Source organism: Phalacrocorax aristotelis, chromosome 5, assembly GCF_949628215.1.
Source record: "Phalacrocorax aristotelis chromosome 5, bGulAri2.1, whole genome shotgun sequence".
Taxonomy (NCBI): domain Eukaryota; kingdom Metazoa; phylum Chordata; class Aves; order Suliformes; family Phalacrocoracidae; genus Phalacrocorax; species Phalacrocorax aristotelis.
In genome coordinates this window covers 15782278-15796792 of record NC_134280.1, presented here as the reverse complement: position 1 = coordinate 15796792, position 14515 = coordinate 15782278, and the positions used below count along the sequence as shown (strand labels likewise).

Below are 14515 nucleotides of genomic sequence, written 5' to 3'. Positions count from 1 at the left end.
GAAGACTTTCTGGCACTCCATCACCTGCACCAGCATGTTTTTTCCCCTCAGAAACTTAGCTGCAAACTCTTTGGAGCAGGGAGAGTCTGGATTGTTAGATGTTTCTCACAACAGGATCCAGTGTGGTCCATGAACATTCAGAAGAAACCAGTAAGACTGTCTATGTATCAACCACTAAATGTATTTCAACACTTTACAGATGACAGTAAGTTAGGGAAAATGTATCTTCAGGTCTTATTCCTTAAAATGGTAAGGTCTCCCAGTCTGAGCTGGTAAAACATAAATCAATTAATTCTGGTTTGCGGATGCATCTTATGCAGTTCTTTGTGAAAGTGTGGCAATGAATGTGTCTTTTTACGTTGTTCAACCAGTGGCACCCACCTCGTCCAAACACCCACCAAAAAGAGGCAAAAACCACACTGATGCAACTCAGAAAAGAAATCCAACTGACAGTGAAACCATTCACACTACGTTTGACTTGTAGCAGATTGCCAGTTAAATCTTGCCACGATTGCTGCATGGACTTGGATCTGAAGGGCAGTTTAATAAAAGAAATAGCCTCTCCAAAGTGGTACAAGTTCAATTTCAGGCCTGTCAGCTTCAGTGTTCTAGTAAAAATCAAAATCTTTTGAGATAATGTTTCAGACCTTAAGAAATTAGATGTTTTACTTTAATAGAACTACACTGAATTACATGATTGGAAGAGTTACCTGTACATTGAGGATATTCCGGACTTATGCTGTGATCAGATCTGTGGCTTTCATTCACCTGCTACAAGGTACTCCTGTATGTCAACCACTATCAGCTGAAAGTGATAACGTCTCTTGTTCTGCAGGTTTCTTATCAACAGTCTGCATTTGCCCACCATCTTTGAAGTGGTTTCATTGCACATTTCAAGCACATGAATGCATTTCTCCAGATTAATGTTGCTGTTTATCAGCATTGCTGGGCTTACAGGGCAGCTGGCTCTACAATCCAGCTGTAATCACATTAGCTTTTGATAATATGGTTGTAAATAAGCTGAACAGCTGAACAGCTGTACATCACGTGTGTGCAGCTTGATCATTGGAAGGTCTTAAGACAAGATCTTCCTGAGAAACTTTTCAGAGTAGTTTTTACATCGTGAACCTTAAATAACTGCAGCTATCTATGTGCCTTTGAGAGCGCAGACATGAGTTCACAGAAGCAGGAGGCTTCACTAGCTCCATGCGAATGTCTATGGGGAAAACTAGTCATGAACCAGTCCTCTGCAGTAATGAGATGGTCGCCTTTGGACCAAGACACGCTGAGCTGGCACAGACATAGTGAGCCTCAGGCCCTGAGCTAATATGACAGCACTGAGGTCAGCATCTCTAATTGCCCTTGACAGTCAATAACGACAGGCCTCTTCCTTCCCTAAGGAACCTCTCACCAACCTTCTTACCAACCAATCTGGCCATCTAGTTTTGTACCAACCATCAGCTACTTCTACTCTACTACATACTGAGTACTACATACTCTGCTACTGCCTCAATCTTTGCAGGTACTCTGGGTTGCGTTTGGAGGTTTTGGGGAAGGGTGATGCCTTTTAGAATGACAAAAATATTGGACAAAAAGTAAACCCTCTTTTCAAAACTATAAACTTAGCATTTTTCTTCCCATCCTTTGTCTGGTTTGGTATTATTTCTGTACCAAACTCTTAGCTTCCTTTGTGCTTACAAAGTAGAGTTCAGGTGATGATATATAAAACTCTGAACAGCCTCTCCCATCAGCTGCAGACCCCACACCACAAATGATTTCACCATTAATTACCAAACCATTAAAGTCTCCAGAATTACAGTACAGTTGCCGATATTCTCAGCTTCAAACCACTAAGTACCTTTTCTTCCCTTCTGCTTCTTAGCTTAACGGAGAAAAAAAATGCATCTCTCACCAATCTCATCCTATCTGCGGTCCAAGTGCTCATCAAACACCTGGAGTGGTTATAGTTGTATTACTGGAATTGTTATTCTTACTCTTTTTTTCTTTATTTTCAGTCATAGAACAGGAAGTTTACCTTCATTTTGTAACTGCTTTCCCTTCTAGTCAGCTGTATGAACAAGCTTTATTTTGGCTTCCCCTTTCTCTCGCTATTTTTTATTAGAGTTCCCAGCATGCTATCCCTCTACTGTTTGATACTTTTTTAAAAAACCTTTAAAACACCTTAATATTCCTTTTGCTGTGGATTTCAGTAGCTGAATGCTTCAGGTACTGCCACTGTTTTAGATACTGTATCCTTGCTAATAGCAGCAGCCCAAATAATAGTTCAGCAAAATTCCAGAACTATAAACTGTCGAATAATGGGTTCTTGCAACATGAACTTATGGATAATCTAAAAAACCAAGAAGCTCATTGTGCCAGAATTGACATAAAGCTCCAAACACATATTAAAACCACGCAGCTCAGCTGAATTCAACTAAATGTCTAATGAACAATTATTTGTCAAGAAACATCCATATTTGCAAACGGATTCCTGTGCGTTCCCAGGCCAATTCTTGACCTGTTTGAACCATGTTAGGACATGCTACTTCCTATAAAACAATATGACCTCTCACAAAGCTTCTCTCTAGTTTATGTGCACCTTGTCATACCAGCTGTAGTAGAAAACACTGTATGCGAGGGTTTACTTACAGTTATGACAGGTAGCTCCCATGTAGCCTGTATCATTACAATCGCAGTAAAAGGTGGTCCAGGACTGAGAGCATTTTCCTCCATGTTCACAGTAGTTGGGTAAACATCTAATTGGAGAGAGTTTTTTAAAAAAACATGGAATTAATTTTAAACATTTCTGTAAAAATAATGTGCTGGGAAAAATAATTATATAACTGTCTCAACTCCTCATTCAGGCAAGAGTTTCCTAAGGCTGAATCACTTTATAATACCTGAAATAATTACTTATTCCTCTGATCTGTGATTCACTTCAAATACAAGCACTGAAGACAACAAAATATAACGTATCCAGTAAGTAGGTAATGATCACTCTCAATAAAAACATTCCACTTGTCCTCCACTTGCTATCAATTAAAGTGTCACAAACTTTCTAAGCACAGAGAAGGACAAGTAGCAGGTGAAAATGCTGTTGAAATCTTGTTTCAAAGGAGAATTCCCTGTTTTCTGATGAAACAGACATCATTGTTATCAAAATCAGGCTGAGTTACATTTATGGTAACAGAAACAGCATGAAAAAAACTCAGAAGTGAGAGGAAAAATATGCTTCAGTTATGAGTTCTGTACTCTCTCTTCTTTCCCTCATTTTTGTTGGTATGCCTCTAAAGTATTATTGTGAAGCAAATTATTAAAAGAAGAGGCACAACAGCACGCAGCTTGGGAAGTGAACAGAAAAAAAAGCTGTGGGAGATAAATTCAATCTCCAGGACAAGAAGTGAATGCTGATCTGAACTACACTGGTGTAAATGCAGGCAGTGCAATGGAGTTACACCAGCCTAATGCAAACAGAGTCTGTTCCGCTGTTTGCCTTTTTGTTCCTTCTTTTTTTTTTTTCCCCTTACTGTATATTAGATAATCTCTTTTACACTGTATGTTTGACTTTTGAAAAAATAAGTAACTTCTTTATACCATTGATTCAATTGTGATGGGTGGGTGGATAGAAATCAGGCAATCAATTTCTCTCTTACACACCAGCATTCCATTAGGGTTTGCTTCGCCGTAAATTGAACTTCAAAACCCTTTTTATGATTCAGATCTTTCAGTGGTGTTAGTGATGAAGTCACTGATGCTACCTAGATTTGTACTAGCTGAAGACATGCTTTTATTGTGGTTCATCTCATCCTTAAGAAATGCCTTCAAGTTTAAGTGTGCATATTGCCTTTAACTGTGGCTTTCAGTCTGTTTCTTCCAGAATCCTTACAATTAAAACACATTTCATGGGTGCAGGCAGAAAATCCTGCATGTCACTAACAGCCATCACCTCCACAGCCTCCCGGGGTCCCACCAGCCAAGCATTCATCAACTTATTTGAGTCCAAGGCCGTTTAGAGCTGCCAACCATTGACAGCACAAAGAAACGTGTTTATGCGCAGAGAGGCCTATCAGACTAACCTTTCTCCCTCAATATGCTGTATGCAAGTACACGCAGACATACTTATATTCCTCCGTACGAGTCTGAGGTTTGTTATAGAACTCAGGCTTACTTGATCACTGTTTATACCGTCGTACATAAAATTATAAAGATGACATAAAAATATTAATATGAAAGATTAATTCATTTTTATTAATGCTTACTAATTATTTATTATTCAAATACTAGAGACGTAAGGAATTCAGGAAGAAAGTATGCTGTTTATAACTATGTATAACAACTTTTAAAACAATTATAAGATATATTGGTCTTATAAAAATTATTGCTGTGGCTTCTGTTAATCATTGGGCTCAAATACAAAATGAGGAAAGACAATGGGAAATGCATACTGGCTTTCCAGCTCATCAGGGAGCTTTTTTCAAGTGCTGTGGAGAGCACCTTGTTTCTAAAAAAAGAAAGAAATGAAGGGGATGGGCAAAACTGTTGGTTTTGCCCCATACTTACAAGGCAGGAAGTCTGAGAAGGGATGAGATTTTAGTTTTCAGTGGTGGCTGGTATGGTATTCATCTAAGATTATGGTATTGGACCTAACATGGTGGTTAGATGAATGGTATTCATGTAACAAAGCCTAAGACCCTAACGGTACAGTGACAGCCCAGTCACCCCCTCTGCCATTACGTCTACCCTTAGCAGTAGCGAAGAGAGATTTAGCGGCTTTGGGTCCGTATGGAAGAAACCAAGAGCAGCCTACAGGGCAGCACAAAGAGGACTGGCTGGTGTGTGACCTGCACCCAGCTACACTCTGCAAGACCATGTGAGCTCCCTTGAACCAGCAAGTTCCCAACAGCTTCATCTCAGAGGCTGCAGGAGAAGCACAGTAGTTCAACAGCTCTATGGTGATACATATTAATTTTATCTGTAAGAGAAGAATTGCTCATATTTGTGCTTTGGTCTTGCCTGCTACTGCCCTCAGCATATTGCCTTTACTTCTACCTGCTATTGGGTGATAAAAATTTATTTATGTCCCTGATACAACAGCAGTAGTTATATTCACATCACAGGGGTGCTGGTGACAAGAAACATCTGATGTTAAGAAAGCTCTTTGGAGAGGTAAAAAGAACAGTACTGTGTTATAATAATTTACATCACCAGTGTAATGGAAAAATATGCTTTCTGCCTATTTTAAGCTACCTTTTATTAATTAACCCAATGCAGTAGAGCTAATTACTAGTCATTTGTGGTCTGCCAGAGGCCCATATCAGAGGCTTAGCTACACTTATTCCCTTAAAACTCTTTCCTTTTAAAGGCTTTACAAAGTTGAAGTTCACTTCTCATTTGTACTTGTCTTACAAATGCAGACGCTTTTTCTTCCCCCAACAATGCATAAAATGCAAGTCAAAGTAGCCGTGTAAGCTTTTAATGATATTCATAAATTCAGAATTAAACCCTTTTTTTATTCCTTAGTCTATTTGCTTTAATTAGCACCAACCACATCGATCTTGTTTTTGGTCAGATAACAAACCCTTCTAAGAGCTTATGAAACAAATTTCTTTTCAACTCTAATAATTACCATAATCCCATTCTAGCTGAGTGGTTGTGTCTTCATTAGAAGCAAAATTTATCCTAATTGTCAGAGAACTCAAAATTAAGAAATAGCTATGATTAAAATTAATCAAGGCATGGATAAATCATAGGTTATTCCATTTGCTAACTGTCCTGGATCCTCGTGTTGAAGGATTTAAATATATATAATTTAAAATATAAATTAATATTTTCATTTTAGCAGAATCAAGCAATTTTAGCCAAAAATGCAGTGGTAACACAGAAGGTTTCACAGACAAAAACTTGCAGCAGGCAGCCCCTGGCCCATTTGTAATTGAAATGAACAAACAAATCAACTCAATTTTTGCAAGTATCATAAATGGGACACTTTGAAATTTAGTGATTTGCCTAAGACAGTTTGTGAGAGACCGGGGACTCTGATCTTCCAGATTAATTCATAAAATATATCATGGTGAATGAATCTTATAAAAAAAAAATAAATGAAGCAAATAAAACTTTCCCTCCTTCAGCCAAGCTGGAAAACACACACTTTAGCCATCTAAGTGAGCAATATGCAGAGGCTGCACAAAAGTATTCACTCTCCTTAGATGAAACATTCACCTCCAAAACTGTATGTGTGCTTCCTTTGAATTCAAAGGACATACCACATAGACATCAGAGGGCAACACTTGGCCCTTTCATAGGAATGATGAAGAAATAACAATGACAAAATTACTTGAGTGGGAAGGCTGAAGGAGTTCTACACATTTGATGTTACACTTGACTGGAAATAAACCCGGTGCTTTCCATAAGCACCTCTCAGATTTTGTTATAGTCAGCACAACACACCCTGCCTGCAACACACTCTATTGTTCCTAAATAAAGAGGGGAAGAAAAAGAACTATCAGAGAAAGTAAAAAGGAGCACACACCCTCAATATTAAGGACTGTCAATATGCATAATTTTGAGACAACCACCGAGTCCCAAAACTCAACAATGCTATAACAAGAAAACTCATGAAATTTAGAAGTTCTTCTGTCAAGAAAGCATTTGCCTGAATATTATCTCAAATCCATTTTAATTCAGCATGTTTTCCTATTTATGGGTTGCAGTGATTTCATGTGTAATTAACAAAACATAACATTAGCAGGGATGACTTCATAGAGTAGGCACGTAGGTATGATGAAACTCATGGTGTTACTTAAACAGTCTATGGTTTGCTTCGGCAGTGCCTTTTCACTAACCAGAAAGAGGCCAATTGCAACAGCATAGATTTTTGCCCTGCTCTGCTGAGCCATAAATCTGTGAAATTCCTTGCCAAAGGTTATTTTGGGTACAAGAAATGGGTTCAAGGTGAGACCAGACAAGCATTTAGAAGAGAAACCCACCAATGTTACCACAATGTATAACAACTTCAGGGATTTACCAAGGGGAAAACAAATGTCGAGAACATTAGAAAAGAAACTACCACAAGATCACATCCCACTCTTATTTACCCCTAGATGTCTGTTTGTGGCAAAAGAGTGGACTAGGTCTCCTTAACTAAAGGGACAAAAGAGAACTACCAGAACAAGATGGAGGAAGGCAGAGTGAGCATAAACAATAATAAAGCCGGTTGCAAAAGAGTTAACACCTTCCAGATCTTTGGTTTTCCTCAGCAAACATTCCCTCCTTATTACCACTCCTCCCAAATTCTCTCTCCTCTTGCAACTTTAGAAAATTGAATAACTTTTTAAAAACTGTTGTGGCATACTCTAGTTTTTTCTTTTTAAAGCCATCTACATTTTCTTCCCTAAATTTATTATGCTATGAGAAGTCACGGACTATAAACAGAGCAAGAGTAATGTGGACAAAGACAATTTCTTTTCCATGCTGGAAGCCATTTACTCTATTACACTGAATAGATAGTAAAAAAAAAAATAAATTAAAAAAATCTTAAAAATGTTGTTTTAATGAATTGTCACAAAGGTAAGTTTTTCTTCTGAGAGTTGCAAAACGTGATGACTGAACTTCTAAAATATATTATTTCCATTCTTGCCCACCTTGGTTCTCAGACTCTGCATGTGCATAGCACAAGATCTGAACATTGATGCCAACTGCCCTAAGGCGTGTGGCTGGGACAGAACTGTGGGAGCAGATTGTGCTGGGATCAGTTGAGTCAAGAGAAAAGAGCCTGTTATCTATGCCTTAGATAAAAGGCATGTTTTTAAGGTTTGATTGCTTTGCTGTTAGAACACCTACATTTTTAATAGAGGTAAATGTGCTGACAGTTTGGCTTGGCATCAACAGAAAGGATTTTATACAAATAAATTTGAAAATGAAAAGAGGGAAACAAATAAACCATCCTGTACAGACAGCTGTTCCATTTAGAATTCATCATCTTACAATGCAAAATCAGAAAAGCCATCTGCAAAATATCAAACAAACAAACAAGGACAGGATATTGTACCCTACATGCATCCCTGTAGTTGGCCTTTAATCTACCATGGGGCTACACATCCCATGAATTTAGACTCTAAAGGAATAGCAATGGGGGTGAACTCTATTCAGGCACCCCCAGAAACTCAATTCCACTCTAAAACTGGATTCAAAAAGCCACTTAAGTAGCCCCCTACCAACCTCTAAGCTGCCTTCTTTTTCCACAAGGGTCTCGTTCAGGGCAAAACCCCTCTCCAGCACTAGTGGGAAGTCCCTCCACTCTGTATCAAAGACAAAAGCTAACTATATCCAACTCCAGAATCCTTCCACATGTGGAAGTCATTGCAGTTATATGAAGGAGTTCACCCAGCTCAAACCAGTTCTGTAGTTGCCCTTCACAGCAATTACTAAACACATTTTAAAGGACGAGATCAGCACAGTTCTTAGTTACTCTTCAGTGGCATCAGGTAAATGAGACTTTAATTCAGCACCATTTTCATGCTTCACATGAAAATAAATAAATACCCAAACTTATCTGGAAAAGAATAAGCCTAATTTAAAACACGATCTGTCTCCAATTCAGATGTGGTGATGTGAGTGTGGCAGATGAATCTGAAGAACCTGTCTTTATTTTGCTCTGAAACACAGTATTTCTAGAGACCAGTACAGTCTTCATGCACCTGAATTGTTGCTTTCTGCAGCTAGTCTTGAATGTATGAAACGAAGTCAGGGAAAACAAAAAGCTTTAAAATTAAGGCAGGGCAGACAAAACAGACTCATGGCATTGCCCAAATAATCTGAACACTCACTTTCACTCACATTAAGGAGAGAAGATTCCCCACTCTCTACAGGTAGTATCCTCCAGTGTGATTGCCTATTTTTACAGAGACTTTGCTTTGAACAAACATATTCTTGTTTTATAACTACCATGGACCAAGCTCATCTGACAGTGCAAAGCTCAGATATCAGTCCAAGGACAAGGAATTCTTCTACGTGGTTTTATTACACTTCATTGTCAGTCAGCCCTTAAGCTGTAAGAGAGGGAAGTTCTGTCGTTACCTGCATTTTCTAACAAAGTTTAAACTTTAAGATAGATACAAGAAGATGTGGGGATGGTCTTCCGAAGGGTGGGGATTTTAATTCCGATACCCAGAAGTTGGGTGGTTGTGGGTTTGGATTTTTTAAACCTTGCTCAGTTTTTCTGCATCCTGCCCTTCCACGCTGAACCCTGGATGGTACTGAGGGTGTTTCCAAGACTCTCACTCCAAAATGAGCTACCTGTAATGGTTTAACTAATTAGTTATCATGCCTAATTTGTAACGTAGGGACATAATTTTGGGACGTGAGAGAAAATCTGGAGAAAGGAAGACTTCCTCTTAGTTGAGGAGGATTGTGTTAGAGATCATTTAGGTAAAGTGGATCTTCATAAATCCATGGGCCCCAATGGGATTCACCCACAAGAGCTGAGGGAGATGGCAGATGCTGTCGCTAAACCACTCTCCATCATCTTTCAAAGATCATGGAAAAGAGAAGAGGTGCCAAAAGACTGGAGGGTAGCCAATGTCACTCCAATCTTCAAAAAGGCCAAGAAGGAAGGCTCAGGAAACCATAGGCCAGTCAGCCTCACCTCCATCCCTGCAAAGGTGATGGAGCAGTTCATCCTGGAGGTCATCTCCAGGCATGTAGAGGAAAAGAAGGTTATCAGAAGTAGTCAACATGGATTCACCAGGGGAAGATCATGCTTGACCAACCTGATAACTTTCTACGATGGTGTGACTGGCTGGATGGACGAAGGGAGAGCAGTGGATGTTGTCTATCTTGACTTCAGTAAGGCATTTGACACTGTCTCGCAAAACATCCTCACAGACAAGCTAAGGAAGTGTGGGTTGGATGAGTGGACAGTGAGGTGGACAGAGAACTGGCTGAACTGCAGAGCTCAGACGGTTGTGATCAACAAGTGCAGAGTCTGGTTGGAGGCCTGTCACTAGCGGTGTTCCCCAGGGGTCTGCGCTGGGTCCAGTCCTGTTTAATATGTTCATCAATGACCTGGATGAAGGGATAGAGTGTAACCTCAGCGAGTTCACTGATGCTACCAAGCTGGGAGGAGGGGTTGATACACCAGAAGGCTGTGCTGCCATCCAACAAGACCTGGACAGGCTGGAGAGCTGGGCCGAGGGGAACCTCATGACATTCAACAAAAGCAAGTCTAGGGTCCTGGACCTGGGGAGGAACAACCCCATGCACCAGTACAGGTTGGGAGCTGAACTACTGGAAAGCAGCTCTGTTGAGAAGGACCTGGGAGTGCTGGTTGAGAGCGAGTTAACCAAGAGCCAGCAGTGTGCCCTTGTGGCCAAGAAGGCCAATGGTATCCTGGGGTGCATTAAAAGGAGTGTGGCCAGCAGGTCGAGGGGGAGCTTATCCTCCCCCTCTACCCTGCCCTAGTGAGGCCACATTTGGAGTGCTGTGTCCAGTGTTGGGCCCCCCCAGTTCAAGAAAGACAGGGAACTACTAGAGAGAGTCCGGCAGAGAGCTACCAAGATGATCAGGGACTGGAGCATCTCCCTTATGAGGAAAGGCTGAGACACCTGGCTTTGTTCAGCCTGGAGAAGAGAAGACTGAGGGGGGATTTCATCAATGCTTGTAAGTATCTGAAGGGTGGGTGTCAAAAGGATGGGGCCAGACTCTTCCCAGGGGTGCCCAACGACCGGAGAAGGGGCAACGGGCACAAGTTGGAACACAAGAAGTTTCAGCTGAATATGAGGAAAAACTTCTTCCTGTGAGGTGCCAGAGCAGTGGCACAGGTTGCCCAGGGAGGTTGTGGTGTCTCCTTCTCTGGAAATATTGAAAACCCACCTGGACATGTTCCTGTGCCCCCTGCTTTAGGTGTGCCTGCTCAAGCAGGGGGGTTGGATGAGATGATCTCCACATTTCTTTTCCAACCCCTACCATTCTGTGATTCCATTTCTACATCATTTCCAGTGTTTTGCTTTGTTTTTAGTACCGAGAAAGTGGAAAAATAATAATAATTTAAGAACAATTTGATGGAAAAAAAGGCCATTTCTAACAAAATTGTAATTTTTGCTGCTCAATCACAATGCAAATTGTCAGTGTTTTACAAGGAATGGAAACTTTCTGAAAGGCTGTCCACAATTTCTTTCATTAAAATAGGAACTGAAAGTATACCTGAAGCTTCAGTGTACTTATGCTATTTGTAAACACATCCACCAGAGCCTGTGTTTGAAACGGGCATGAGAGACAAAAGGTGAAGGGGAAAATAATCACTCACAGGACTGAAATGACCTTTTTAAGGTGACATAAAAGACCAGAGGAACTAAACCTGGACTATCCTATCCACATGACTATCCAAGACAGTCCCTCCTGGATATAGCATCTAATGGCACAATTCTAGAAAAACATCCAGGTATTCCAGCGTCTGAAGGTGTGCAGTTTAATTGCTTTGCAATATTCAAATCTAGTTTGGGATTTACCCAAAATCAAAAATGTTTTAAAAGTGAACATGTGACATCCCTTCTTTTAACTTCAACTGGTCCCAGTTTTGATCACTATCCAAATTCAAGGAATGTGATCTAAAAACATCCAACTCACTGCTATAAAACCGAGAACCAACAATAAGAGGACTTTTCACAGAAAGAAAATAATGAGGAATATTGTCCTGGTTTCAGCTGGGATAGAGTTAATTTTCTTCCTAGTTGCTGGTACAGTCCTGTGTTTTGGATTTAGTATGAGAATAATGTTGATAACCCACTGATGTTTTAGTTGTTGCTAAGTAGTGCTTACACTAAAAAAAGGACTTTTCAGCTTCTCATGTTATACTGACTGAGAAGGCTGGAGATGCACAAGATACTGGGAGGGGACACTGTCAGGACAGCTGACCCAAACTGGCCAAAGGGATATCCCATACCATGTGACTTCATGCCCATCATATATAGAGGAAAGGTGGCTTGGGGGCTACTGCTCAGGGACAGCTGGGCATTGGTGGGCAGGTGGTGAGCAACTGCACTGTGCATCACTTCCTTCATATATTATTATTATTACTCTCCTTTGATTTTATTTCAATTATTAAACTGTTCTTATTTCAACCCACAAGTTTTCTCACTTGTACTCTTCCAATTCTCTCCCCCATCCCACTCACGAGAGTGAGTTAGTGGCTGTGTTGTGCTCAGTTGCTGGCTGGGGTTAAACCATGACATAAAATAATTATCATTTCTACAGAAAAGACATCATATATTGAAAATAAAAATACTAGTGAGAATGAAAAGAATGGATACCAAATGATCCAGGTTGGTTTATTTTTTTAATTCCTTCTACAATGCACTGCAGGTATTTATGTGGGGGTGAATGCAATATTAAGTGTTTGCTTTTTCAATCCCAGCCTGGGATTGTAATAAATAAAATTAAAACTCACTGGGCATAATTAGCCAGGATATTTTCTCATTTCCATGGCCAACTTTGGGGCCGGGGGGGAGGAATTATATAAAGTTTGGCTTCTGCTGCAGGGCATACATTAAACCTTAGAGGAGATTTGGGAAATGCAAAAAGAGACTGTGCTTTCATCAGATTTACTCTAACACCCTTCACCTGCAATAGTAATTAATTTCCCAAAGGTCCATTTTGACAGTACAACACATGAAGCAATGTTACGTTCAGTACTAAAAGAAAAGAAGGAAAAAGTAAAAAATTATTATTTCTTACAAGTAAAAATTGATAGTAAAATCTAATGAAATCTGCAAAAGAAGTAGGTGTAAAGCAGGATTTAAAAGGTCAGCTCTGTGAAACAAGAAAAAATAACACTTTAAGCTAATTTATTTAGCAAACATTATGAAGAATTTTCAGAGATAAAACAGGGCAGGGATAAAAGGATAGCGACTAAGGATGTTATTTGTGCTCCATAACTCCAGTAGTACACGAAAGAAAACTCATGAATCAACTCAGTATGCTTCTCCCTAATGAGGTAAGCTGTTAATGCCAATTCCATTGCAGTGATTATTATGTATACCACATGCTGCTCTCTCCATTTGTATTTGCTAGGAGAGTTGGAATATGCAGATGAATCTTTGTTTAATAAGGACAGCAATACCAGTGTGTGTTTGTGTCTGCCCGCTGACGCTACAGAGATGAAACACTGCCAGGATTCATAAGAAAATATCTGAGGTTAGGTTTGTGTTCCTCATTGCAGATCTCTGGAATTCCCAGGATGTCCTGACAGATGCACCACCCGTCCATCTGCCAAGATGGATTCAACGTGGATATTTTTTCTTTTCCTTCCTCCCCTGCCCAGGTCACTTAAGGGAACTGAAGTTCCCAGTGTTGTCCTTGACAAGTACTGTCAGTATTTGCTATACTGAGGGCAGAGTGCCAGCCAAGTAAAAATAGGACAACCCAGTCAAAGCTTCATCAGCACAAAATCAACACGAACTGCAGCAATCAGGTTTAAGTACCGTAGGAGTTGCAGACAGGGAGAGAAATGCATGCATTTATCTATGCATTCACGCGAATCTGAGCCTAAAGGAAAGCAGGCTCTGACTACCCTCATAGTTCACTTACGAACAATGACAGGTTCAACACATAAACGACCTTCTTAATCCCAAGACTACCTAGTTCTCATATACAACACAAACACAAATGGTGTATAAAACTTATGACAATAAAATAATGGGTGTACAACACCATGCTTCTGCACCTGCTTTAGCCCTACCTCTGTCCGGGTAAACCTTGCTACCAAAAAGTCAACAGTTTCAAGTTATTTCAGCCCTCGTGGAAATAGCAAAATCATACGAAATTTCAGGCTCTTTAACAGAGTTTTCTCTGTCAATAGCCAATTTAAATATCACATCCTTTGTGATGTGGGTGAGGAATGCAAAAGCATTAATTTAACCAATGTAAGCATTAATTTAACCAACGTAATCATTAATTATGTGACACACCTAAGGATGTGTCTCAAAAGTCTGGTGGAAGCAACCATTTGTCTAGCAACACCTTGAGGGGTGAAGGAGACTATTTCCATGAGAGGTGTAAAGTCAAAGGAAAACAAGACCAGTTTTCCCCTTACAACAGCTGTTTGGCACAAACTATCCCAACTGCAATGCCTCCTAAGCACTTCTCTTTACAGAGTTTGAAGGAGCTGGGAGGGGAAACCACACCAGATCTTACCTCTTTGTGTACACAAGGAGTGCAAGAACTCCCATAAATGGAATTTTCTTCTCTGTGACTAACGTTGCAAAACAGTTTGTCCCACTGCATGCAAGAAGTGGATGAGATTAATCAATCCATGCCTTCAGGCTGCAGGCAACAACGCCGCCTTTGCTGCTGCATTCCAGGGGTCCATCTGCTGTAAGAGCAGGCAGCCTAGCTCAGCCCAAAGGGAGCATCTGTGCTGTATGATGAAGGGCTGGAAATCCACAGTGTTTCTGGACTGAGGTTTAATGATTTTCTGGCACATTTTCCTATATATCCATGGCAACTCCTGAGCTGCAATATC

At 40.2% G+C, this 14515-nt stretch overlaps 1 protein-coding gene across 1 annotated transcript in view; it reads right to left on the bottom strand.

Moving 5' to 3' along the window:
• The window catches only part of CNTNAP5 (contactin associated protein family member 5), a 297497-nt gene that overhangs the window by 121282 nt on the left and 161700 nt on the right, over positions 1–14515 (bottom strand). The window contains exon 11 of the mRNA XM_075093104.1: positions 2650–2756. Coding sequence (XP_074949205.1) covers positions 2650–2756 — 107 coding nt within the window. The remainder of the gene's footprint in view (positions 1–2649; positions 2757–14515) is intronic.